Source organism: Lucilia sericata, unplaced genomic scaffold (genome assembly GCF_015586225.1).
Source record: "Lucilia sericata isolate MDLA Ls3-8-SP2 unplaced genomic scaffold, ASM1558622v1 Contig001425F_arrow, whole genome shotgun sequence".
In the NCBI taxonomy this organism is placed as follows: Eukaryota; Metazoa; Arthropoda; class Insecta; order Diptera; family Calliphoridae; genus Lucilia; species Lucilia sericata.
This window is the reverse complement of record NW_023995358.1, coordinates 103,636-130,364: the sequence shown is the minus strand read 5'-3', so window position 1 is coordinate 130,364 and position 26,729 is coordinate 103,636. Positions and strand designations below refer to the sequence as shown.

Genomic DNA, 26,729 nt, shown 5'->3' with positions numbered 1-26,729 from the left:
TTTTTATTATTTTTCTATTTCTTTTACATATTTTTGTTTTTATTTCTTCATTCGACTTAACTGCATATTGTTTAACGAAATTCATTCATATTTGAACAACTAATAATTGTATTTAAATATACACTACTGAAATTGAAAAAAAAAGTTTTAAATAAAATTGTGTATTTCATTTAATTGATTTATTTATTTTTCTGCATTCGCCTGCCGATAAACAAAATTTGCACAGTGTTTTTGAATTTTTGAAGGTTAGGTTTGTGTCATGGCTAAATAGTATGATTAACAAGAGGAGTGAAGAGGATTTTGTTTGTGAAAAAATGCTATAAACTATATAATATATACAAAATAGTTTATAAACAACTGTTTCCAAAAGTAAACATTTTGTTAGTCATGATTTCCACACGCAGTTGTCTTGAAAATTGATTTGTATTTAGAAAATGTAATATATTTGATGGTTAGGTTTGTAACTAGACTAACTAAAAATAAATATTTTTACGCCTTAAGACTTGGAAACCTATAATTATTGTTGCCTTGGAAATCAATTTTTATTTACAAGATATTAATTTTGAAGGTTAGGTTTGTGGCAAGACTTAATAAAGAGATAACACAGCAAACTAGACAGAATAAGAATCACTATAGACTAGTCTAGTCTATAGTGTAGACTAGACTATAGATTTGACTATAGATTAGACTATAGACTAGATTATAGACAACACTAATAGATTATAGACTAGATTGTAGACTAGACTAAAGACTAGAGTTGACTCTAGACTATACTCTACAATAGACTTAACTATAGTTTAGACTATAGACTAGACTATAGACTTGACTATAGACTAGATTATATACTAGACTATAGACTAGATTATAGACTAGACTACAGATTGGACTATAGACTAGACTACAGACTTGGTTATAGACTAGATAATCGACTAGACTATAGACTAGATTATAGACTAGACTATAGACTAGGCAATAGACTAGAATATAGACTAGACTAAAGACTAGGCAGTAGACTAGACTAAAGACTAGACATGACTATAGTTAAGACTATAGAACAGACTATAGACTTGAATATAGACTAGACTATAGACATATTATAGACTAAACTATAAACTAGATTATAGACTACTAGCTTATTACCCGCTACTTTGTTAGCGAGGGTTTTTATAGAATGAGAAATATGTTGGCTCTTCATTTAGCAAGGAAAAAATAATATGTTTTACAAAGATTACAAATTTTTAAATATTGGTAATTCCCTAATTTAAAGAAATGATGATTGTATATGTGTACTCAATTTTAAGTACTTAAAAGTCCACTTTTATAGATTCTCATTTACGCCGTGCTCTATATGCTTAATTTCATGTTTTTAGGTTGAATTTTATAGAAAACTCAAAAAGTACCAATCGAAGGACGAAAAAGTGCCAAAAAGTTCACTTTTATAGATTCTCATTAACTAAGGCCTCTGCATGCTTAATTTCATGTTTCTAGGTTTAATTTTATGGAAAACTCAAAAAGTATCAGTCGAAGTACGATAAAGTACCAAAAAGTCCCCTTTTATAGATTCTAATTTACTCCAGGCTCTACATGCTTAATTTTATGTTTCTAGGTTAAATTTTATAAAAACTGAAAAAAAGTACCAGTCGAAGAATGAAAAAGTACAAAAAAGTCTCCTTTTATAGATTCTTATTTACTCCGGGCTCTACATGCTTAATTTCATGTTTCTATGTTCAATTTTATAGAAAAATCAAAAAGTACCAATCGAAGAACAAAAAAGTACCAAAAAGGTCCTCTTTTATAGTTTCCAATTTACTCCGGGCTCTATATGCTTAATTTCATGTTTTTAGGTTCAATTTTATAGAAAAATCAAAAAGTACCAGTCGAAGAACGAAAAAGTACCAAAAAGTCCCCTTATATATTCTCATTAACTAAGGGCTCTGCATGCTTAATTTCATGTTTCTAGGTTTAATTTGATAGAAAACTCAAAAAGTACCAGTCGAAGGACGAAAAAAGTACCAAAAAAGTCCCCTATTATAGATTTTCATTCACTCTGGGCTCTACATGCTTAAATTCATGTTTCTAGGTTAAATTTTATAGAAAACTCAAAAAGTACCAGTCGAAAGACGAAAAAAGTTCCAAAAAGTCCCCTTTTATAGATTCTCATTTACTCCGAGCTCTACATGCTTAATTTCATGTTTCTAGGTTAAATTTTATAGAAAACTCAAAAAGTACCAGTCGAAAGATGAAAAAGTACCAAAAAGTCCCCTTTTATAGATTCTCATTTACTAAGGGCTCTACATGCTTAATTTCATGTTTCTAGGTTAAATTTTATAGAAAACTCAAAAAGTACCAGTCGAAGGACGAAAAAGTACCAAAAAGTCCCCTTTTATAGATTCTCATTTACTAAGGGCTCTACATGCTTAATTTCATGTTTCTAGGTTAAATTTTATAGAAAACTCAAAAAGTACCAGTCGAAAGACGAAAAAGTACCAAATAGTCCCCCTTTATAGATTCTCATTTAATAAGGGCTCTACATGCTTAATTTTATGTTTCTAGGTTAAATTTTATAGAAAACACAAAAAGTACCAGTCGAAAGACGAAAAAGTACCAAAAAGTCCCCTTTTATAGATTCTCATTAACTAAGGCCTCCGCATGCTTAATTTCATGTTTCTAGGTTAAATTTTATAGAAAACTCAAAAAGTACCAGCCGAAAGACGAAAAAGTTCCAAAAAGTCCCCTTTTATAGATTCTCATTTACTCCGGGCTCTACATGCTTAATTTCATGTTTCTAGGTTAAATTTTATAGAAAACTCAAAAAGTATCAGTCGAAAGACGAAAAAGTACCAAAAAGTCCCCTTTTATAGATTCTCATTTACTAAGGGCTCTACATGCTTAATTTCATGTTTCTAGGTTAAATTTTATAGAAAACTCAAAAAGTACCAGTCGAAGGACGAAAAAGTACCAAAAAGTCCCCTTTTATAGATTCTCATTTACTAAGGGCTCTACATGCTTAATTTCATGTTTCTAGGTTAAATTTTATAGAAAACTCAAAAAGTACCAGTCGAAAGACGAAAAAGTACCAAAAAGTCCCCTTTTATAGATTCTCATTAACTAAGGCCTCCGCATGCTTAATTTCATGTTTCTAGGTTAAATTTTATAGAAAACTCAAAAAGTACCAGTCGAAGGACGAAAAAGTACCAAAAAGTCCCCTTTTATAGATTCTCATTTACCTCCGGGCTCTACATGCTTAATTTCATGTTTCTAGGTTAAATTTTATAGAAAACTCAAAAAGTACCAGTCGAAGGACGAAAAAGTACCAAAAAGTCCCCTTTTATAGATTCTCATTTACTCCGGTCTCTACATGTTTAATTTCATGTTTCTAGGTTCAATATTATAGAAAATTCAAAAAGTACCTTTTGAAGAACGAAAAAGTACCAAAAAGTCCCATTTTATAGATTCTCATTTACTCCGAGCTCTACATGCTTAATTTCATGTTTCTACGTTTAATTTTAAAGAAAACTCAAAAAAGTACCTGTGTAGAACGAAAAAGTAGCGAAAAGTCCCTTTATTATTAATTTCATGTTTCTATTTCAATATCTTAGAAAACTCAAAAAGGACCAGTTGGAGAATGAAAAGTACCAAAAAATATCACTTGGTACCGGGGTTCCAAATAACACCCCATTAGGATATGTAGTGTTTTTAAATTTAAAAATTTTATCTAAATTCGATCATTTTGGTTGAATAAAATCAAATTTTCCATTTTTACCCCCTTTTGGTACTTTTTTCCTCCCCATTAACGAAATAAAAATTCTATTCCAAAAAGTTGCAACATCGTAGTGGGAGCCCGTTATTATGTATTCATATGTATAAGTTAATAAACCAAAAACAATGTTTTATGAAAAAAGTACCAAAAATAGGTACAATTTTAACCCCTTAAACGTCCGAATATCCAAAAAGTACTAAATTCATATTTTTATTTTTTCGTTAAGTTATGAAGGAGTCAAAAATATTTTTTGAATGTGCACTGGTTTAAAAGATACATGGGGTGCGAAAAAAGTACCAAAATACAGTTTTTACCCGTTTATTCCCTAAAGGGGCCGAATTTTAAAAAAGTACCAGACACCTGTCCGTTTATTTTTTAAATGAACGGCGATAAGCTTTAAACTGTTTTTGTATCTTTTCTAGTTTAGGAGATATAAGGTTACCGAATTTACCCGTTTTTACCCTTTTTTACCCCCTAAACATTCGAATTTCCAAAAATCCCGTCTTAGTGGATCTATTTGGCGGGAGACCAACCTCCTGTCCAAATTTCAGCTCTTTAGCTTCAACCGTTTAGGCTGTGCGATGATGAATCAGTCAGTGAATCAGTCAGTCAGTCAGTCAGTCAGTCAGTAACGTTAGAATTTTATATATATAGATATACTAGATTGTAGATAAGACTAAAGACTATAGTTGAATCTAGACTATACTACACAATAGACTCGACTATAGACTAGACTAGACAGAATACTAGGCAATAGACTAGACTAGACTAAAGAATAGGCAATAGGCTAGACATGATAATAGCTTAGACTATAGACTAGCCTATAGACAAGATTATAAACTAGATTTTAGACTAGATTGTAGACAAGAGTAAAGACTAGAGTTGACTATAGACTATACTACACAATAGACTAGACTATAGACTTGACTATAGACTAGATTATAGACTAGACTGAATACTAGGCAATAGACTAGACTTGGCTATAGTCTAGACTATAGACTAGGCTTTTGACTAGACTATATACTAGACTATAGACTTCACTATAGTCTAGACTAGAGACTAGACTAGATTATAGACTAAAAGTACTATTATGGATATAATTTTCCATACCTGGTGCAGTAACATAGTGCATCCTGTATAGACGTCTACAAGCTATATCTTTGCAGTATAATATTGAATATTCTATGATCACCTCATTGACTGATCTATGATCTAGTAAACGAATTTGTCAATGAACTAGTTCATTGAAGATTTTATCCCTTTCTCAGAAAATATTGCAAAAGTGTTGCGATATGAAAATGTTAAATAATTACGTTAAAATGGAAAAAAAAAGTCATTTAAAAAAATTCATGTTTATTTTTCTTAAAGATTTATAATCCATACATTAAATTGGTTTAGATATTGAATACATACAATGTAATAAAAAATGTACTATTATTTCTTAGTAATTTATTTCTAATACTTCGCTTCACAATCAATCATCATTAAGGAGATTTTTAAAATATGAAAAAATTCCTCAATTTAATTGTGTAACAAATATTTAAAGTTTTTCAATAACAACATATTATTGAAAGCACACAATGTTTTATTAAAATCATTGCGATGCAATTGTAATATGTTTATAAAACATAAAATATCTTGATCTAAACTACTGGACAAGGCCACTTTTAGTTCTTCCAAACTATTGGTAAAATCACCACAGCTAGATGACAGTGAAATTTCAAAATCTGTCTCAAATGCAAATGACAAATGTTTATATGATAAAGTTGATAAATAGCGTAAAATGGAGACGGCGTAATGGGTTAAAAATGGCATATTTATGAATTTTATTTCATTGGGTTTTGCTTCCAATAGTGAGGAGATGAGTTTTTTGAAAAATTGTTCCTGTTGTAGGGCAAAATTGCCACTAGTGTTGGCAAAATCATTAAAATTGATTGCTACCACTGTTTCATCACAAATATAAGTTGCGCGCGGCTCTTGCAACCACAAACTATCACATGAAGTCTCACTATATAAATCATTTAGTTTTGAGCGCATTATCAATAAATGAACATTGGCAAAAAGACTGCTATTTAATACCCTTACACCCTGTCCCCGGTAGAGCGATAACTTAACTTGAGATTCTTCCATCTCCTCGAATTGTTCAAATTTATATTTTATTTCATTAGAATTCAAATGTTCTTTTAACATTTTCTCCAGCTCATTTAAATGTTTACGAAATTTAAAAATATGCTCTTCCTTTGAGGTTTCCTTAAACATTTCCCTTTCGGAGTGTGAGCCTTTATAGATTTGATTTTTATAACTTTTCTCAATATACTTTTGATATTTATAAAGAATTTTCAATTCATCGGGAAGTTTTTGTATATTATAACGTTGATAGAACTCATTGCAAGTGGCTGTTCTTAGATTTTGTAAACGTTTGACAATCATTTTATGTGGTCGTATCTCATAACTGTAAATGTTCTGCTCTATGGCATTAATCTGATGATTCATAAATATGCGACAGCATATTTCATGTTGTCTTAGAAAATCCAGTGGTAGAGCAGATTTAGAAAACAATGGCCATAGTAAGGCATTTTGAGGTGTCAATTTCAATTTCATTTTCTCTATAATTTCAGGCAAATGTTTTGCTTCCTTCTTATAATTTAAACAAATAACATAGACCTCGGAATTGCCACGCTTAGAGGTACAAGGCTTAAATACATGTACTTTTTCAAAGGCACAATTCAATAAGAATAGTTTACTAACCGATGATGCTTCGTACAGGGTAAACATTTTAATGACGAACGAACCACCCTCAGCCAGTATCGTTAAGGCGGTAATTATTTCGGCATAATGTAATAGAGCTACTTTTTCCTCTTGACAATCTGGAGACTCTATACAATCGACAGAACCATCAGCCGTTATAAGGTGGACATCACCTAAACGTTTTGCACATTCTTGCTGCATATGCTGCAAGTTATCCGTATCGATTATGTTGCCAGTGAAATCCTTGTGAAATAGCCAATTATCGAGTGTATATAGAAGAAAACGATCATCCATAATCATGCGATTGAGAGGATTACCTTCATAGTAAGGATTTAAGGTGGTCGCTAACCATTTCCATTGCACCTGTGAGAAATTAATAAAAAAATATAAACAAATAGGAAAGAGTAGACCACACTAGACTGTATCTTAGTTAGACTAGGCTTTATACTATAGTCCAGACTATAGACTAGATTATAGAATATACTATAGACTAGACTAAAGACTAGACTATAGACTATAATGTAGACTAGGCTATACTAAGACTAGACTAGACTATAGACTAGATTATGGACTAGACTATAGACTAGACGAGACTATAGACTAGACGAGACTATAGACTAGACTAGACTATAGACTAGACTATAGACTAGACTATAGAATAGACTATAGACTAGATTATAGACTAGACTATAGACTAGACTATAGACTAGACTAGACTATAGACTAGATTATAGACTAGACTATAGACTAGACTATAGACTAGACTATAGACTAGACTATAGACTAGACTATAGACTAGACTATAGACTAGACTATAGACTAGACTATAGACTAGACTATAGACTAGACTATAGACTAGACTATAGACTAGACTAAGACTAGACTATAGACTAGACTATAGACTAGACTATAGACTAGACTATAGACTAGACTATAGACTAGACTATAGACTAGACTATAGACTAGACTATAGACTAGACTATAGACTAGACTATAGACTAGACTATAGACTAGACTATAGACTAGACTATAGACTAGACTATAGTCTAGAGTATGGACCCGACTATAGACTTGACTATAGTCTACAGAGTTTAGAAGAGACTATAGATCAGACTTTAGTCTAGTAGTCGGAAGATAAATTACGAAATTTGTTAAAATTTCTAATCTGTAAATAATGGATGATCCAATATAAAGATAAAATCCCACACAACTTACCTCATTCTTATCGTAATTCGTATACAAATAATGATTCAAGGCTGTTATAAACGCTCCGGGAGCTTCACACAAATGCAACGAATTTACCTGTGGCCCCTTAACCAATTCCGGAAATCTTCCCAAACATTCATACATTTTACACCAGGCAATTGTTACAAATTCAGCATTTGTTTCCGTTTTTAAACGCCAAGGTATCTCGCCAGCAGGATCCTGACGTCGTGTATGCAATGACCAATCCTCAATAACATAATCATTCAGTTTGCTCTTCACTAGATTCAATTTGATTTTTAACTCTTGTAAAGATTCCAATTGATAATATTCCTTGAAGAGCTCTTGGGCTGATGGTAGACACCAGTCGTTTGCTGTTGCATATTTCTGATATAGAAAACATTTTTCAAACATCTCTTGTATTTGGGTGTTGTGGTGGTCATGCTGCTGCTGCATTTGGCTGTGATCAACATGAAATGCATAATTATTGTTGTTGTTCCTGTTGCTATAGGGTTTTGTATTGTTTTTTGCACCAATTGATTTGCCGGTTGCAGAGTTATTACCACCAAAGCTTTTCGTGGGAGAAGTGTGCGGACCACAGCCATTTCTTAAGCCTTGCGGCGGTGCTAAACGTGTATCTGGCGATAAATTCATATTGTTTCCTATAATTCTATTTATCTATATTGGAATTTCAATTTCAAACAAACATTTCCGTAAATTCCCGGAGTAAAAAAAATATTGTAAATGCACTGCGCAAAATAATGGGAAGTGTGTTGCCATATTTATTGATTCGTTTATGTACAACAGTTAGTGCTGCCAGAAAGATTTTTGTTAAAAATCCTACGCTAAACAGTAGGGTTCTATAAATCGACTTTCGAATAATCGAACAATCGACTTTTTGTCGAAAAAAGTCGAAAAGTCGAAGTCGACTATTTTGTTCCAAAAAAGTCGATAACTCGACTATCGTCTATGAAAAAAGTCGAAAAGTCGACTTTGTAAATAAAAGTCGAAAAAAGTCGAAAAGTCGGAAAGTCGAAAAAAGTCGAAAAGTCGAAAAAAGTCGATAAGTCGAAGAAAGTCGAAAAGTCGAAAAAAGTCGGAAAAAGTCGAAAAGTCGGAAAAAGTCGAAAAAAAGTCGAAAAGTCGAAAATAGTCGAAAATTTTAAAAAAGTGGAAAAGAGGTCAAAAACTCTAAAATGGTCGGAAAAACTCGAAAAAAGTAAAAAATAGTCGAAAAAAGTCGAAAAAAAGTCGAAATAAGTCGAAAATAGTCAAAAAGTCGTAAAAAATCGAAAAGTCGAAAAGTCGGAAAAAGTCGAAAAGTTGAAAAAAGTCGGAAAAAGTCGAAAAAGGTCGAAAGTCGAAAAAAGTCGAAAAGTCGAAAAAAGTCGAAAAGTCGAAAAAAATACTAAAAGTCGAAAAGTCTAAAAGTCGACTTTTAAATAAATGAAAAAGGTCGAAAAGTCGAAAAATCGACTTTTCATAAAATGGAAAAAGTCGAAAGGTCGAAAAGTCGACTTTTAACTAAATGCAAAAAGTCGAAAAGTCGAAAAGTCGACTTTTCGTTTCAACTATAGAACCCTACTAAACAGTGGGCAATTTTTTAAAAACGGAAAAATAAATCTGTAATTTATATGATTTGAAACACATATAAATGAAGCACGTACTTATTTAGTTAAATCTGTCCAAGATCTATATATGTATACTTTTATTAAATTATTTAAAAAAAGTAGTTACTACTTACATAATGATCAATTTTAAATTAATTTATATTAAAAAATATATTTTGAGACTTAAATAAACGTTAAACTAAACTAAATTAAATAAATTATATTGAATCACTTATTGTGATTTATTTTGCATGATTTTTAAATTTCTGGTGGTATATTTCCCGAATATTTTAACAGTTTTGTTTCTTCCCATTCTTTTGGATGTATCTTCTTGCGATGAGCGTGCATATTGCCATTGGAATTAAAGGTTTTCGGACACCAGGGGCAAGTGTATAAAGTAGTGCCAGTATGTGTGGCCATATGTTCCTATAAGGAGAATTATTGAGAGTTCAATTATAGACTAGATTATAGAATAAACTACAGTCTGCATAATAGACTAGACTTTAGACAAGACTTTCGAATAAACAATATAATAGACTAGACAATCTTCTGTAATTTATTTTGACCTTACCTTCAAAGCTTCAGATCTTTTGAAAGCTTTTTCACAAATACTGCACTTGTGATCGTAGCCCTTTTCGTGCATAGTATTTATATGCTTTTTAAGTGCCTTTAGGGTGGGTGATATTTTTGGACAAATAGGGCAGTGATGTTCCTGTTTCCCCCCTATTGGATGTTGGGATTCTTTGTGCAGCTTTAGACCACGTTCACTAGTTAGACGTAAGCCACATACGTCACAATTTATAACGGGAGCGGGTATGCCTTCATGCTTATTCATGTGTATTTTAAATTCAGCACTGGAGTTAATAGCTTTGCCGCATATATAGCAAATTTTAACGAAACGTTTAAGATGTACCGCTTGTCGATGTTGATTCAATAGATAAGGACTGCCATAACTAAAATGTAATGAAAAAATGGTTAAGAAAAATTTGAGAATTTCTTAAGAAGGAGTACTTTTTGCCACAATCACTGCAGGGAAATTTCTTTTCCTCTTCCGGCAAATGAGTTAATTTATGTATCCTAAGGACATAAGCTTCCGTAAAAGATTTACCGCATACATCACAGCAATGTTGCTTAACCACCTCACTGGCTCGGTGCACACGCAACATGTGACTGTCAAAACTGATGCGATCAGACATGGCTTTGCCGCATTCATTGCACTTAAAATGATCGGGATTTAAGTGACAATGAAGATGATCGACCAAACGGGTACGATCGAAAAACTTTCGTTTACAGCAAACAACATAGCCTCGTTGTTTGTGATTTTCGGTAAAATGTTTCTGCATGGCGGGAAAGTCTTCAAACGGTACCTGGCAAAGATCACAGAACATTTGCTTAAAATGTTCGGCTATAAATTGATCATTTTCTTTGCGATTTGTGCGGTGTTTACTGTAAGCTTTGCGCCTTTTACTTTCCACAGTTTCCGCAGAATCCTTTTCCGGCTGATAATTGGCATCGCCGGCATCGTTGTCATTATCACTAAGGCTATCTGAATCATGATTATCATTTGTATCTAGAGGTTCTTCTTTCACTTGTGATTCTTCTGCTGGGGTTTCTTCTGATGTTTTTGTCTCTGCAGTAGCTTTGGCTTTAGTAGTTTTCTTTTTATTCTTGGACTTGTTGTTAACTTTCGATTTTTTAGATTTCTCTAGAGGATCTTTATTTGTTATTTGATTTTCTAATCTTAAACGTTTACAAGCCTGTTTTAAGGGCATATCATCCAAGTCCAGCTCATCTAAGGGCTGTGTTATTGCAGTTTCTTTGTTATCCTCCAAATCGGGCGCTGGTGGTGGTGGATCTATAAGTATTTCTGGTTCCGCCAGATCCTGTGGCTGAGGTTGGTCTATCAGTATCTCTGGTTCTAGGAAACAAAATGCAATATTATCTTTATCCGCCTCTTCAGTGGTAGTTTTTATTTTTGTTTTTTGTATTGTTAATTCCTCTTTGCATTCCACCGTTGTTAATACACCAACATCCTCCACTTTAATTTTTCCAAAATTCATATGAGCCTCTTCCACACGCATATAGAATTTGTGAAAATCGTTTACCTCTTGCCAGCAGGACAAACATATCCAGGAATTTGTTTGTATATTGTTCTAAAAGGAATTTTTCATTATTATTGTGAAGACAGACTGGCAGTAGTTATACCTCCTTCGACTTACTTACCATTGGCCAAAAATGTTTCTCTATCACTTTTCCCATATCCAGCTCTTGCCATTGTGATGAGTTTGCCTTTATGGAGTCCAAAATATCTTTATTTATTTCTAAACACAATAAACAGGATTCCATTATTTTATTAAGAAATTTATTAAAAATAACATTTTCCAAAAATTTGTAAACAAGAAAAAAATATGTATACGAATAATCGGTAATCGGATTTGTTTAGTTAGAATCAGTATTAGGAGTTGCCAGAACATTTTTGTAATAAAAATTAGTTTTTGGCGATTTTTTATGAAAATTTATATTCACCGAGGAAAATTCAGGTGATTATACCCTTTATACATTTAAGACCCAATAAATTGTATATAATCTGAGTCTTTATAGGTTAGCGGAGTCGATTTATCTATGTTTGTTTGTATGTCCGTATAAGTTTTCAGAAGAATGGAGATGTTATTCGTCTAGAGATTAACATGTGAAAGCTTTGCGGATCGGTCATAACTCCCATATAAAATCCACTTCCGAAAATCTCTTAATCGTAAATGACTCATGAATTAACAATGGAATCGGGATAAAATTCTACACGAATATGTTTTGTATATTTACAAATCATTCTGCTATACTTTTCGGATCGATCCATTATTACGTCATTTATAAAATTCATCCTAATTTTTCATAAATTATTATAATATCCGGTTTTTTTGTAATTTTGTTTTTATTAATTTAATATCGGTAATTTTCCCGAATATTTTTGAAGTTTTGCTTCTTCCCATTCTTTGCGATGTACTCTTTTGCGATGGGCATGCATATTGCCATTCGAATAAAAAGTCTTGGGACACCAAGTACACGTATATAAGGGTGTTCCGGTATGTGAAGCCATATGTTCCTGAAAAGAAAACTCTTTAAACATCTGTATTTGTCCCATCTATTTATTGTATTACCCGTAATGCTTCTGCCCTCTTGAAAGCCTTTTCACAAATGTTGCATTTGTGATCGTAACCTTTTTTATGCATCGTACTAACATGTTTCAGTAAAGCCTTCCTTGTTGGTGATATTTTGTGACACACCGGACAGGGATGATCTTGTTTGCCGCCCACTGGATGTTGATTGTCTTTGTGACGTTTTAAACCTCTTTCGCTGGTCAATAGCAAACCACAGATATCACAACTTATAGACGGTGGCGGTATGCCCTCGTGTTTGTCCATATGTATTTTGTATTCGGCACTTGTAACTATAGATTTACCACAAATATAACATATTTTCACGAATTTTTTTAAATGTACCGCCTCGGTGTGTATATTTAAGTGGTTAGCAGAGGGATATCTAAAATAAATGATCATACTTTATACAAATATTTACATAATTGTAAAAATGTACGCTAAAGCTTACAATTTTCCACATTGTTTACAGGGAAACTTCTTTTCCTCTTCAGGCAAATGTTGCAATTTATGGTAGCGCAATAATGAGGCTTTCATAAATGACTTTCCACAGATCTCACAGCAATGTGTCAAATTAACACCTTTCGGCCGGTGTAGACGCAGCATATGCTTTTGAAAATTATCTGAATTTGATAGAACTTTACCACAGTGCTTACATTTAAAATGATCTGGATTGAAGTGAACTTGTAAATGGTCAACTAAACGATAGCGTTGAAAGAATTTTTTATCGCAACACACCAGATAACCTTTTCGATTATGTTCCGTTTCAAAGTGTTTCTGCATGATGAGAAAGCTTTCAAATGGTATGCCGCAAAGATCACAAAACATTTTTTTAAAGTGTTCCGCTATAAATTGATCATTTTTCTTATTTCTACCTTTAATTTCTGACGAATTTTTATGTGGTTCACAGTCGTTATTTTCTATTTCGGAATTTTTGTCTGGTTCAGAATCGGTATCTTCATCATCATTATCATTAATACCATCAGAATCATCACCATTAAAAGCATCTTTTTCCGGCTCTCTTTTAATTTTTGTTTCTTTTACATTCTGGTCTTTGGATTTTTTTGACTTTGTTGTAGCAGCATTTTTTAATTTTTTTCTATTTCTGGTATTTGTGGCATTTGATTTTACTAAAGGATCCTCATGTACTACATGTTCACTTATAACATCACTATTTTCTATTTGATCTAAAGCTTTATTATCTGTAAAGATGGTATTCTGATCTATGATCATTTCCAGACCGTCATACGAAAAGTCTCCACTTTCATTATTTGATACTTCAACTTTTGGCTCCCATTGATTTCCTTCAATTTTAATACTGCCAAAATTTGCATGAGCCTCTTCTATGCGTGTGTAGAATAAGTTAAAAGACTCCAGTTGCTTCCAACAGGATGAACACATCCAGGAGCAGGCACTTAATTTCTAGAGATAAACGTACATATTTTCCATTTTAAGTTTTTTTAACTTGTTGTGGGAACTTTTTTCTTACCATTGGCCAAAAGTGTTTCTGCAGGACTTTTGTTACATTGAGCTCTTGCCATTGTGTGGAATTTGTTTCTATGAAATCCTCTAAATCTTTATTTAATTCCAAGCACAACAAACAGGAATCCATTGTATTTGTTTACATTTAGAAAAAAGTAAACAAAAAATTGTATCTGAATTTTTGTTAATGTTGTGAAAGTGTCGAGTATTTGGTAGTCGAATTAATAAACAAGGTGAAGTTAAGAAAAAAGTGGAATAATTGATATTAGTTAAGGCCCAAATAGACTACACAAGCGGCTTGACAAACATACCAATATTTTACGTTTGTGCAAGCCTGTTGTGTACTGTATAAGGGTGTTTCGTGTTTGTACAAATGCTTGCTGTTTGTTTGTACAAAAATTAAAAAAATTTGATTTTTACACAAACATATTGAATTTTTGTCAAACCATTTGTATAGTTTATATTCAATAATAACAAAATTTAGAAAAAATTACATTTCTAAGAAAAATTGACATCTGTATCTTTGAAAGTCCACAAAAACGTGAAAAAATTGGTGTTTGTACGAGCAATGTTTGTGTAATGTGTGTGCGAATGAAAAAAGTATGTTTGATAAGCCGCTTGTGTAGTCTATTTGGGCCTTTAGTCAGTTAGTTATGACAAATGGATATTCGCTTAGTACGACAAGAGACATAATAGACCAAGTATTTTCAATAGATCACGAAATTCCAAATCAGAGATACAAGCCGAGACGGCTCAAATTGGCGGCGGCTGGCCGCCGGTAATATTTTGCAAGCCGCGTCGCCGCCGATTTCTTTCGGCTCAAAAGCTAAGCCGGCTTAAACGTAGCCGCTGATAAATATTGGAATCGCACATGTATTTCAGAAAATAATTTCACCAATTTGAATAGAGTTGCCAGTATTTTAAATTCTTATGGCAAATTGAAAAATGTTGCCACACAATATTGTGCTAATATTAAAAGAGTGAAAACTACTATAACTGTCCATTTTCTTCAGAAAAAACTATTAGAGATAGGTTTCTATATAACGGACTATTATACAGAGATTTTTCAATATAATAAACGCTTATAAGCTCAATTTCTGAAGAAAAACTTAAATTGAGCTGACAATTTAGCCGCCACCGATATTTTCTATAATAAGCCGCCGCCGCCGACCTAAAATGGTTGCGCCGCCGATCATTTTGCATCGGCTTGTATCTCTGTTCCAAATAGTAAAAGTTTCCAAACCACTGTACATAAGTTTTATAAAATACTCGATAACCAAATGTTAGGGCATAATGTAGATATTCAGATAAAAGTGTTTGCAAAGTAAATTAAATTGTTGTAGATGTTGTTGTACAACAAGAGATGTCGCTACTTTATTAATTTACTTTGAGTGTTTGTTTACATATCTTTAATGGATTCCTGTTTATTGTGTTGAGACTTAAATAAAAACTTGGAGGATTCCATAGAAACAAACTCCATACATTGACAAGTGCTCAATATAGGACAAAAGTCCTAGAAAAACACTTTTGGCCAATTGTAAGTTGATAGTAGGAGATTAAAACCCGCTTAAAAAAATTAAAACAAAATCTATCTACAGAAAACCATGTACCGCTGCTCTTGAATACAGAATCTCATGTAGAAATGGCTGGGAAATAGGTTGCATAGGTTGCGTAAGATTCTCTTACGTTTCTTTCCTTAGCGAATCAACCTGCTTTCGATTCTCTGGACTATTCATGTTCTTTTTGTTTCTCTATCATTGCTACATTACCTTCAACAAAAGGAAATCACAATGGAACTTATGGTCTCTGAGTGGAGTTTTTCCTCTTAACCTAAATTCATGAAATTCTTTCGAATATAAATTTTAAAAATCTCGTAATGTAAATACACTTTATTTCTACAATAATTTAGTTTATAACAGCTTTTCTATGGACTAATAACTTTTGCCAATGCTGTTGGTAAGTTTCCCGAATATTTTTCAAGTTTTGATTCTTTCCATTCTTTGGGATGCATTTTTTTGCGGTGAGTATACATACTGACACGTGATTTAAATGTCAACGGACACCAAGAACATTTAGGATTTTCGGTATGAATGACACAATGATCCTGCAAAGAAGAGAAATCATTAAATAAGGTCCTTTGACTCTCCACAAAATTAATTTACTTTTAAATCTAATAATCTCTTGAAGCCTTTTTCACAAATGTTGCATTTGTAATCGTAACCTTTTCCATGCATTATTTCATTATGATGACGTAAAGCTCTTTTTGATGATAACATTTTGTGACACACTGGACAGGGATGATCTTGTCTACCACCCACTGGATGTAAAGTTTCTTTATGTAATTGTAGACCTTGTTTGCTGGCCAAACGTATACCGCAAATATCACAATTTATGATCGTTGGCGGTGTGACATGTTTGTTCATGTGCGTTTTATAACCGCCACTAGAAGTAAATGTGTTGCCGCAAATATGACACTTTTTTCTATAAACCATACATTCTTCTCGGTGTTTTTTTAAACGATAGGAAGCGGCATAACTAAAATAATTTATTTGCTATTATTCAAATGTTTAAGAAATAATAATAATAACTTACTGTTTGCCACATTTTGCGCAGCGAAACTTCTTTTCCTCTTGTGGCAAGTGGCACATTTTATGTTTGCGCAAATAGGTAGTATTAGCAAAAGACTTACCACAGGTCTCACATGTATATTTTAACTTAACACCTTCTGGTCTATGTTTGTGCAGCATATGTATTTCCAAATTCATTCGATCGCTTAGAACTTTGTCACAGTGTGGACACTTAAAATGATCGGGATTTAAATGTGTGTGTAAATGGTCGACTAAGCGTGGTTTATCAAAGAACTTTTTATTGCAACATACAATATAACCACTTTGTTTGTGTACCTTTTGGAAGTGTGTCATTAAGTTGCCGAACTTTTTAAATGGTATGTTGCAGAGACTACAGAGAATTTGTTTAAGGTTTTCCGCTATAAATTTTTCATTCTTCTTACTTATAGCTTTTAAGCCATTTGTATGTTGTTTATAAGCGGTGTTTTTATACATATTATTGTTACTGTTCGAGTTGGGTAGATTAGAAGAATCATAAGTCTCTGGATTCATGTTTGCTTCATTATTCTGTTCCTTTGTATTTCTTTGTGTTGGAGTTTTTGTTATTTCTAACGGATCCTTATTTGCTAACGGATCCCTATTTACTTTATCTTCATTTATATCGCAATTATTTCCCAGGTGTTTGGAAACTTTTTTATGATTTTTTTGATTAACACCTTTTGTTGTATGTTTACGCAACGTATGTTTTTCCAAACTCTCTCGATTGGATAGAACTTTGTCACAGTGTGGACACTTAAAATGATCGGGATTTAAATGTGTGTGTAAATGGTCCACAAAGCGACATTTATCATAAAACTTTTTATTGCAACAAACAAGAAAACATCTTTGTTTGTGTACCTTTAGATAGTGTTGCTTCATGGAGGTAAAGCTTTCAAATGGCATGTTGCATAGGTTACAGAACATTCGTTTAAAATGTTTCGCTATAAATTTATCTATTTTCTTGTTTACATCTTTGTATTTAACACTTTTTGAAGCACTTTGATTTGATTCATTAGCCGCAGCTTTATCCTTATTGTTTAAACTGTTCGAGTTGTTAGAATCACATGATTCTATATTAATCTCTTCTTCTTCATTATTCTGGTCCTCCTTTGAATTTGTCTGTGTTGTAGTTTTTGTTATTTCTCTATTACTAGAGTTTGTGAGGTTTGCTTCTTCTAACGGATCCTTATTAACCACATGTTCATTTATATCACAATTATTTTCTACATGATTTGAAACTTTATTATCTGTTACTAAAGAATTCTGGTCTTTTACGATTTCCTCTTCATGACTTATTTTAGTATGATTGCGTAGAACCCTTCCTGACACTGTATAGGGATGATCTTGTTTGCCACCCACTGGATGCTTTTCTGTATGATGCTTTTGATCTCCTTCGCTGTTCAAATGTTTCACTTTTTGCCTGCTCTTTGATCTATGTCTAATCAGCATATGTTTTTCAAAACTCTGTCGATAGGCTAGAACTTTATCACAATGTTGACACTTGAAATAATCAGGATTTAAGTGAATATGTAAATGATCTACAAAAGTAGATTTTGAATAGAATCTTATATTGCAACAAGTAAGATAAGCACGTTGTTTGTGCACATTTCGGAAGTGTTTCCTCATGGAGCTAAAGTTTTCCAGTGGTGTAGCGCAAAGGTCACAGAGTATTTGTTTAAAATGTTTCTTTATAAATATATCCTTTTTCTTATTGTTAACCTCATCTTTAACATTTTCAGAGGAATTTGTATCTGGTTCATAATCACTGTCTGTATCATTATTATATGAACTATCCATATCGATTGAATTAGAGGAATCATTTGGATTGGCATTAATTTTAGCTTGTTCTTTATTCTGATCTGCTTTATTACTAGAATTTGTAAAATTTGATTCAAGTAACTGATCCTCATTTGTCAGATCTTCACTTATATCGCAATTATCTTCCACCTGTTCGTAAACATTGTTATCTGGTAAAACAGTATTGTGATCTTTTACCATTTCCTGTTCCAGACAAGCAAATGAGAAGGGTTCACTTTCATTACATGATATTTTATCTTCTTTAATTTGAATTTTGCCAAAATTTTCATGAGCCTCCTCTATTCGTGTGTAGAAATTGTTAAAATCCTCAAGTTGCTTCCAGCAGGACAAACACATCTTAGAGCAGGAGTACATAGTATCCTGTAGATAGATTTATGTGTTTTAAGTGGATTTCTGTTTCTATTAGGTAGTACTTACAATTGGCCAAAAGTGTTTTTCTAGGATCTTTGTTATATTAAGCTCTTGCCATCGTGTGGAGTTTGTTTCTATGAAATCCACTAAATTATTATTTAATTCCAAACACAACAAACAGGAATCCATTTTATTGTATTCTTTTATTATTTATTTATCCTAAAATGCTAACAAAAATTGTATCTCAGATACAGTATCTGATTTTGTATTAATATTGTGAAATTGTCGGTTACTTGGTAATCGAATATTATAAATGTATGTAAATCAAAAAGTAGGGTGCTACAGCGTTCTATAAATCGACTTTAGAAAAGTCAAATGATTGTCAAAATCAAATCCAAATCATTGTCTAATAAGTAGGGTTCTATAAATCGACTTTCGAATAATCGAACAATCGACTTTTTGTCGAAAAAAGTCGAAAAGTCGAAGTCGACTATTTTATTCCAAAAAAGTCGATAACTCGACTATCGTCTATGAAAAAAGTCGAAAAGTCGACTTTGTAAATAAAAGTCGAAAAAAGTCGAAAAGTCGGAAAGTCAAAAAGTCGAAAAAAGTCGAAAAGTCGGAAAAAGTCGAAAAGTCGGAAAAAGTCGAAAAGTCGGAAAAAGTCGAAAAGTCGAAAATAGTCGAAAATTTTAAAAAAGTGGAAAAGAGGTCAAAAACTCTAAAATAGGAAAAACTCGAAAAAAGTAAAAAATAGTCGAAAAAAGTCGAAAATAAGTCGAAAATAGTCAAAAAGTCGTAAAAAATCGAAAAGTCGGAAAAAGTCGAAAAGTTGAAAAAAGTCGAAAAAAGTCGAAAAGTCGAAAAAAGTCGAAAAGTCGAAAAAAGTCGGAAAAAGTCGAAAAGTCGAAAAAAGTCGAAAAGTCGAAAAAAGTCGAAAAGTCGACCATTTATAAAATACTAAAAGTCGAAAAGTCTAAAAGTCGACTTTTAAATAAATGAAAAAGGTCGAAAAGTCGAAAAATCGACTTTTCATAAAATGGAAAAAGTCGAAAGGTCGAAAAGTCGACTTTTAACTAAATGCAAAAAGTCGAAAAGTCGAAAAGTCGACTTTTCGTTTCAACTATAGAACCCTACTAATAAGATGACTTTGTAAATAGAGTAGATTTTATAAATCCATAGCACCCTATTTGTTGATTTGCATACATGTGTACATACTTACATACATACATATGTATATAATATTCGACTACTAAACACTTGCCATTTTCACAACATTAATACCAAATCACAATTTTTTTGTTTGTTTACATTTCACTAAATGTAAACAAATAAAATGGATTCCTGCTTGTTGTGTTTGGAATTAAATAAAAATTTAGTGGGCTGCATAGAAACCAATTCCACACAATGGCAAGAGCTCCATATAACAAAAGTCCTAGAAAAACACTTTTGGCCAATGGTAAGCAATAAATCTAAAAATATGCTTAAAAAACTAAAAATACAAAATATCTCTGTAGGAATTAAGTTCCTGCTGTTGGATGTGTACATCTTGCTGGAAGCAACTGGAGTCTTTTAACATATTCTACATGCATATAGAAGATGCTCATGCTAATTTTGGCAAAATTAAAATTGAAGAAAATCAATTGCTATCCAAAGAAGAAGGGAGCAGTAATGAAAATGAAAACCTTTTGTATTCTTGCCTTGAGCAGGAAATGCTAATAGATCAAAATACTGTGGAGGTCTTAATGGATAAGAAAACTTGCGAACAGATTAAAAATTATGATGGGGATCCTCTAGTGAATAACAGAAATAGGCAAAAATCAAAAACAACAAGAAAATCAATTTCAAAGGGCCTAAATGAAAATGAAACTGAAATTAAAACCGAGCCAAATGATTCTACCAATGAAGATAATTCGGATAGTGTATATGATGATAATGATGACGCTAACGATTATGAACCAAGCAAAAATTCTTTCGAGAACATTAAAGATAATAAAAATCACACGAGACGCAAGGATAATGATAAATTTATAGCCAAACATTTTAAACAAATGTTCTGTGATCTTTGTGACTCCTTTTCATTTGATAGCTTTACCGCCATGCAGAAACACTTTGAAACAGTGCATGAACAAAAAGGTTATCTAGTTTGTTGCAATAAGAAATTCTATGAAAGATCTCGTTTAGTAGAGCATTTACATATTCACTTGAATCCTGACCATTTTAAGTGTCCACACTGTAGCAAAGTTCTATCCAATCGGGAAAATTTGCAAAAACATATACTAGGTTTACATCGGCCAAATGGTGTGGTTCTCAAACATGTTTGTGAGACCTGTGGCAAGTCTTTTGTTAAAGCTTCCTTATTGGCCAAGCATAAAATGAAACATTTGCCCGAAGAGGAAAAGAAGTTTCCCTGCACACAATGTGGCAAATTGTAAGTTATATTACTTTGTTTTGAAATATTTCTAAATGAATGCTAACAATTTTTTTTTAGTTATGCCAGTTCTTATCTCTTAAATCAACACATACAAGTGGTGCATTTAAAAAAATTCGTTAAAATCTGTTATATTTGCGGTAAGTCTATAAGTACTAGTACCGAGTATAAATTGCATATGGACAAACATGAAGGCATACCCCAACCGATTATAAATTGTGATATCTGTGGCTTACGTTTGACCAGCGATAGAGGTTTAAAACGCCATAAAGAAAGCCAACATCCAGTGGGTGGCAAACAAGATCATCCCTGTCCCGTTTGTCAAAAAGTATCACCCACCCAGAGAGCTTTACGCAAGCATATTAATACTATGCATGAAAAAGGTTACGATCATAAATGCACCATTTGCGAAAAAGCCTTTAAGAGGACAGAAAATTTAAGGGTAAACATTTTTAGATAATAGTAAAACAGAATTTTTCAAGATTATTCTTGTTTTGCAGGAACATATGGCTTCACATACCGGAACAACTTTATATACATGTTCTTGGTGTCCGAAGACATTTAATTCAAATGGCAATATGCATGCTCATCGCAAAAAAATGCATCCCAAAGAATGGGAAGAAGCAAAAATGCAAAAGTATTCAGGAAATTTGCCAGCAGTTTCAGGAGTTACGGTTTTAAACTCATGCGAGAATTCTTAAAAGAATTTCATTACAAAAATGAATTGTTCACAAAGTTTTGTAAGATGTTTCAAATCGAGTGCAATATGTGAAGAGAGTAGCAAGAACGCAATAAAATTTTAAAGTTTGAAATCAAGAAATGAAAGAAACTGATCTCAAAAAGAACTAACATTATAATTTTATAACGAATACACATGCTTTAGAGATTAAAATGTTTTTTTAACGTTATTTCGAATTTCGAACTTAATTTCGATTATTTGAGCATAATATTGTATTATTATTGATTGCTGTAATTTCAGCCAGTTTGGACAGCGGGAACTTGTTTAAACAATAAAAATCTATTGGAATAAAAATGGTTTTTATGCAGAAATTATAAAAGAAATAGTTTGATTTCGAATTTTCGAACATAAACCTAAGGTTGATAAATTTTTGCAAATTTGGATTACAGGAACTGATATTAACAGATAGATAGATAGATAGATAGATAGATAGATAGATAGATAGATAGATAGATAGATAGATAGATAGATAGATAGATAGATAGATAGATAGATAGATAGATAGATAGATAGATAGATAGATAGATAGATAGATAGATAGATAGATAGATAGATAGATAGATAGATAGATAGATAGATAGATAGATAGATAGATAGATAGATAGATAGATAGATAGATAGATAGATAGATAGATAGATAGATAGATAGATAGATAGATAGATAGATAGATAGATAGATAGATAGATAGATAGATAGATAGATAGATAGATAGATAGATAGATAGATAGATAGATAGATAGATAGATAGATAGATAGATAGATAGATAGATAGATAGATAGATAGATAGATAGATAGATAGATAGATAGATAGATAGATAGATAGATAGATAGATAGATAGATAGATAGATAGATAGATAGATAGATAGATAGATAGATAGATAGATAGATAGATAGATAGATAGATAGATAGATAGATAGATAGATAGATAGATAGATAGATAGATAGATAGATAGATAGATAGATAGATAGATAGATAGATAGATAGATAGATAGATAGATAGATAGATAGATAGATAGATAGATAGATAGATAGATAGATAGATAGATAGATAGATAGATAGATAGATAGATAGATAGATAGATAGATTGATAGATAGATAGATTGATAGATAGATAGATTGATAGATAGATAGATAGATAGATAGATAGATAGATAGATAGATAGATAGATAGATAGATAGATAGATAGATAGATAGATAGATAGATAGATAGATAGATAGATAGATAGATAGATAGATAGATAGATAGATAGATAGATAGATAGATAGATAGATAGATAGATAGATAGATAGATAGATAGATTGATAGATAGATAGATAGATAGATAGATAGATAGATAGATAGATAGATAGATAGATAGATAGATAGATAGATAGATAGATAGATAGATAGATAGATAGATAGATAGATAGATAGATAGATAGATAGATAGATAGATAGATAGATAGATAGATAGATAGATAGATAGATAGATAGATAGATAGATAGATATATAGATAGATAGATAGATAGATAGATAGATAGATAGATAGATAGATAGATAGATAGATAGATAGATAGATAGATAGATAGATAGATAGATAGATAGATAGATAGATAGATAGATAGATAGATAGATAGATAGATAGATAGATAGATAGATAGATAGATAGATAGATAGATAGATAGATAGATAGATAGATAGATAGATAGATAGATAGATAGATAGATAGATAACTGCATTCATGAATCATGATTGAACTCCAATAATAAGAAGGATACTCTTGGCACAATATTTAATTAACCAATATATTCACAACACCCGGCAAAAACTAGGTAATGGGTTGTACTTCTATAACCACTTACTTTTCAATGACTACTACTTACCGTCTGCATTACATAGAAGTATTCTAGTAATGACTTTCTTTCTTATAATCTGATATAGAAGTACTTTATTTTCGGCTTTGTCATTTTATTTGCACATTTTATTTAATTGTTCGCATTCTAGCTGTTTTTTTATTATTTAAAAATACAACAACTTACTAAACAACTTCTTTGTAAGAGAAATTGCAAGTACTTCTTTAACTCCCGATTTGTAAGTGAGCATGGAAGTGCTTACCTCCAATGACATCACCGTGTTAAAATAATGACTTAAAATACTAATGAAGAAGTAGTGAAAATAGGTTTTATTAGCTTTTTAACTCATTACTTTTCAATGTAAGTTTTTCCTGGGATGTTTTATTGCAAAACGAATTAATGCAAGGTGAAGTCCAATGTATTGTAAAGAAAACAGCTGATTCTTCTACAATTGCCAAACCAAATTTACAGGCTGATGACATTGGAGGTATGTACGTAATATGCTCGCTTACAAATAGGGAGTTATGTTAGTACCTACCACGATTGCTTGCAAATAAAGATTGAAGTAAACAACTTTGTTTTTGAAAAAAATTTATACTCCTAAATGTCAAAATTGACACCTCTATATACTTTGGAATAACTGCATGCGCCACTGAACTGACCTTGCATAAATTCTACTTGTTTGTTTTTACTAGAAAATTGTAAACAAAATTTGTCTGGTTTTATTTTTCTCCTAAAGCATCCAATTATACTTCTTACCTTCGCGGGAAAAAAACAAAATAATGGATTCCTGTTTGTTGTGTTTAGAATTTAATAAAGATTTCCTGGATTTTATTCAGGTTAATACAATGCGATGGCAAGAGCTTGAAATAACAAAAATCCTAGAGAAACATTTCTGGTCACTGGTAAGCAGTACACTTTACCTAAGAAATATTTAATATTATGTGTTGTTTTTGGGAAAAAAAACTAACTTAAGAGGACTATACAAACGGGCACTTGGTTATGTCTAACCTGCTGGAAAGAATTGGACAGTTTTCACAAATTCTATTTGCGCATAGAAGAGGCTCATATAAATTTTGGAAAAGTAAACCTTGACAAGGAATTTAAAGAAGAAAATGTTATGGAAAATTTGGCAGCTAGTTGTCTTGAGCCGGAAATTTTAATAGAACCGAATGCTCAAGAGATTTTGGAAGATGAAGAGACAACTTGTATAAAATCTAATAATAAACTAGATAGTGGAAAAAATCTATTAAACAATGATCCTTTAGAGAAAGTTGTAGTTATTAAAACCAAAAATAAAAGGAATTTAATAAATAAAACTAAAACCGAAATAAAATCAGAACTACACCATTCTTCAGATAGTGCAAGTGATCGAGAGGAAGACAATAATAGCCAGGAATCAAGTAAAGAGGCTAAGCAAAAGATGGAACGTTTAAATCGTAAAGAAACAGATAAATTTATAGCTGAAAACTTTGAGCAAATGTTCTGTGATCTTTGCGGTGTTCCATTTGAAAATTTCAGCTCCATGCAAAAACATTTCTCCAGAAAACATGAACGAAAAGGTTATCTTCTTTGCTGCAACCGAAAATTCTATGAACGTAATAATTTAGTGGATCATTTGCAATGCCATCTGAATCCCGATTATTTTAAGTGTACTCAATGCGGCAAAATTCTGTCGGATCGGAAAAATTTTAAAAGTCACCAGCTGCGTGTACATCGACCAAATGATGTTGTTTTAAAGCATTCCTGTGACATCTGTGGTAAGTCTTTTACCCAAGGCTATGTTTTGCGCACTCACAAACTGACACATTTGCCCAAAGAAGAGAAAAAGTTTCCCTGCACAGAATGTGGTAAATTGTAAGTAATCTAACTTTTTTTGTAAATTATAAAACAAAAATATCTTTGTGTTTCAATTTTAAATTTTTATTCCAGTTACGGCAATTCCTATTTACTAAAAATACACACCGAAGTTGTGCATTTAAAAAAACAGGCCAAAGTCTGTTATATTTGTGGCAAAACATTGGGTACCAGCACTGAGTACAAAACTCATATGAACAAACATGAAGGCATTCCAACACCAGTTATAAATTGTGATGTTTGTGGTTTACGTTTGATTAGTGAAAGGAGCCTAAAGTTGCACAAAGAATCGCAACATCCAGTGGGTGGTAAACAGGACCATCCCTGTCCTATATGTCACAAAATATCACCCACAGCTAGGGCCCTTAAGAAACACATTAATACTATGCATGAAAGGGGCTGTGATCATAAATGCACTATGTGTGGAAAAGCTTTTCGTAGGCCAGAAACTCTTAAGGTACATTTTTTCAAAATCCTGCATCTTTGAATTGAAACGTTTTCTTAAACTGCTGTACTTTAACTTTAGGAACATATAGCTTCACAACATACGGGCGCAACATTATATACATGTCCCTGGTGTCCAAAGACATTCAATTCGAATGGTAATATGCATGCTCATCGTAAAAATGTCCATCCCAAAGAATGTTTAGAGTTAAAGTTACAAAGATATTCAAGAAATATACCGCCAGAAATAAGTTAATCAGGAAAATTAAACATTTTTGTGGTTTTATTTTAGAAAAATTTTATAACATTGATTTGGTTCTATAGTCGAGACTATAGAGAAATATATACATTGTTGACCTTATTGCAGAAGCTATAGTCGCGACTATAGACTAATCTATAGTCTAATCTATAGTCGAGACTATAGACTAATCTATAGTCGAGACTATAGACTAATCTACAGTCGAGACTATAGACTAATCTATAGTCGAGACTATAGACTAATCTATAGTCGAGACTATAGACTAATATATAGTCGAGACTATAGACTAATCTATAGTCGAGACTATAGACTAATCTAATATATAGTCGAGACTATTGACTAATCTATAGTCGGGACTGTAGACTAATCTATAGTCGAGTCTATAGTCTTATCTATAGTCGGGACTATAGACTAATCTATAGTCGAGT

General features: G+C 32.0%; 5 protein-coding genes and 1 long non-coding RNA gene across 6 annotated transcripts; 3 read left to right on the top strand and 3 right to left on the bottom strand.

Moving 5' to 3' along the window:
- Nucleotides 1–5,095: 5,095 nt before the first annotated feature.
- LOC119611351 (cap-specific mRNA (nucleoside-2'-O-)-methyltransferase 2-like) lies at nucleotides 5,096–8,484 on the bottom strand. The gene is made up of 2 exons (XM_037966904.1): nucleotides 7,724–8,484; nucleotides 5,096–6,871 (listed from the first exon to the last, which is right to left on the bottom strand). The coding sequence occupies exons 1-2, from the start codon at nucleotides 8,363–8,365 to the stop codon at nucleotides 5,282–5,284; spliced, it is 2,232 nt and encodes a 743-aa protein (XP_037822832.1). The 5' UTR covers nucleotides 8,366–8,484; the 3' UTR covers nucleotides 5,096–5,281.
- An 897-nt stretch (nucleotides 8,485–9,381) lies between these two features.
- On the bottom strand, nucleotides 9,382–19,006 carry LOC119611349. The gene is made up of 12 exons (XM_037966902.1): nucleotides 18,797–19,006; nucleotides 16,548–18,739; nucleotides 16,118–16,490; nucleotides 15,882–16,059; nucleotides 13,963–14,048; nucleotides 12,925–13,895; nucleotides 12,477–12,858; nucleotides 12,323–12,421; nucleotides 11,545–11,751; nucleotides 10,333–11,474; nucleotides 9,893–10,274; nucleotides 9,382–9,747 (listed from the first exon to the last, which is right to left on the bottom strand). The coding sequence occupies exons 1-12, from the start codon at nucleotides 18,917–18,919 to the stop codon at nucleotides 9,580–9,582; spliced, it is 6,303 nt and encodes a 2,100-aa protein (XP_037822830.1). The 5' UTR covers nucleotides 18,920–19,006; the 3' UTR covers nucleotides 9,382–9,579.
- LOC119611346 (transcription factor grauzone-like) lies at nucleotides 11,746–14,610 on the bottom strand. Its single transcript, XM_037966900.1, has 4 exons — nucleotides 13,963–14,610; nucleotides 12,925–13,895; nucleotides 12,477–12,858; nucleotides 11,746–12,421 (listed from the first exon to the last, which is right to left on the bottom strand). The coding sequence occupies exons 1-4, from the start codon at nucleotides 14,083–14,085 to the stop codon at nucleotides 12,254–12,256; spliced, it is 1,644 nt and encodes a 547-aa protein (XP_037822828.1). The 5' UTR covers nucleotides 14,086–14,610; the 3' UTR covers nucleotides 11,746–12,253.
- LOC119611347 lies at nucleotides 15,222–15,863 on the top strand. Its single transcript, XR_005232062.1, has 2 exons — nucleotides 15,222–15,492; nucleotides 15,554–15,863. It is a non-coding gene; the product is annotated as an uncharacterized LOC119611347 (long non-coding RNA).
- A 975-nt stretch (nucleotides 19,007–19,981) lies between the features above and the next one.
- Nucleotides 19,982–22,219, top strand: LOC119611352 (transcription factor grauzone-like). The gene is made up of 4 exons (XM_037966905.1): nucleotides 19,982–20,189; nucleotides 20,248–21,161; nucleotides 21,222–21,603; nucleotides 21,662–22,219. Exons 1-4 carry the CDS (start codon nucleotides 20,067–20,069, stop codon nucleotides 21,860–21,862), a joined length of 1,620 nt encoding a protein of 539 aa, XP_037822833.1. The 5' UTR covers nucleotides 19,982–20,066; the 3' UTR covers nucleotides 21,863–22,219.
- Nucleotides 22,220–24,442: 2,223 nt separating this feature from the next.
- LOC119611350 (transcription factor grauzone-like) lies at nucleotides 24,443–26,300 on the top strand. The gene is made up of 4 exons (XM_037966903.1): nucleotides 24,443–24,646; nucleotides 24,718–25,598; nucleotides 25,674–26,055; nucleotides 26,125–26,300. The coding sequence occupies exons 1-4, from the start codon at nucleotides 24,524–24,526 to the stop codon at nucleotides 26,296–26,298; spliced, it is 1,560 nt and encodes a 519-aa protein (XP_037822831.1). The 5' UTR covers nucleotides 24,443–24,523; the 3' UTR covers nucleotides 26,299–26,300.
- The last annotated feature ends 429 nt before the right edge of the window (nucleotides 26,301–26,729 follow it).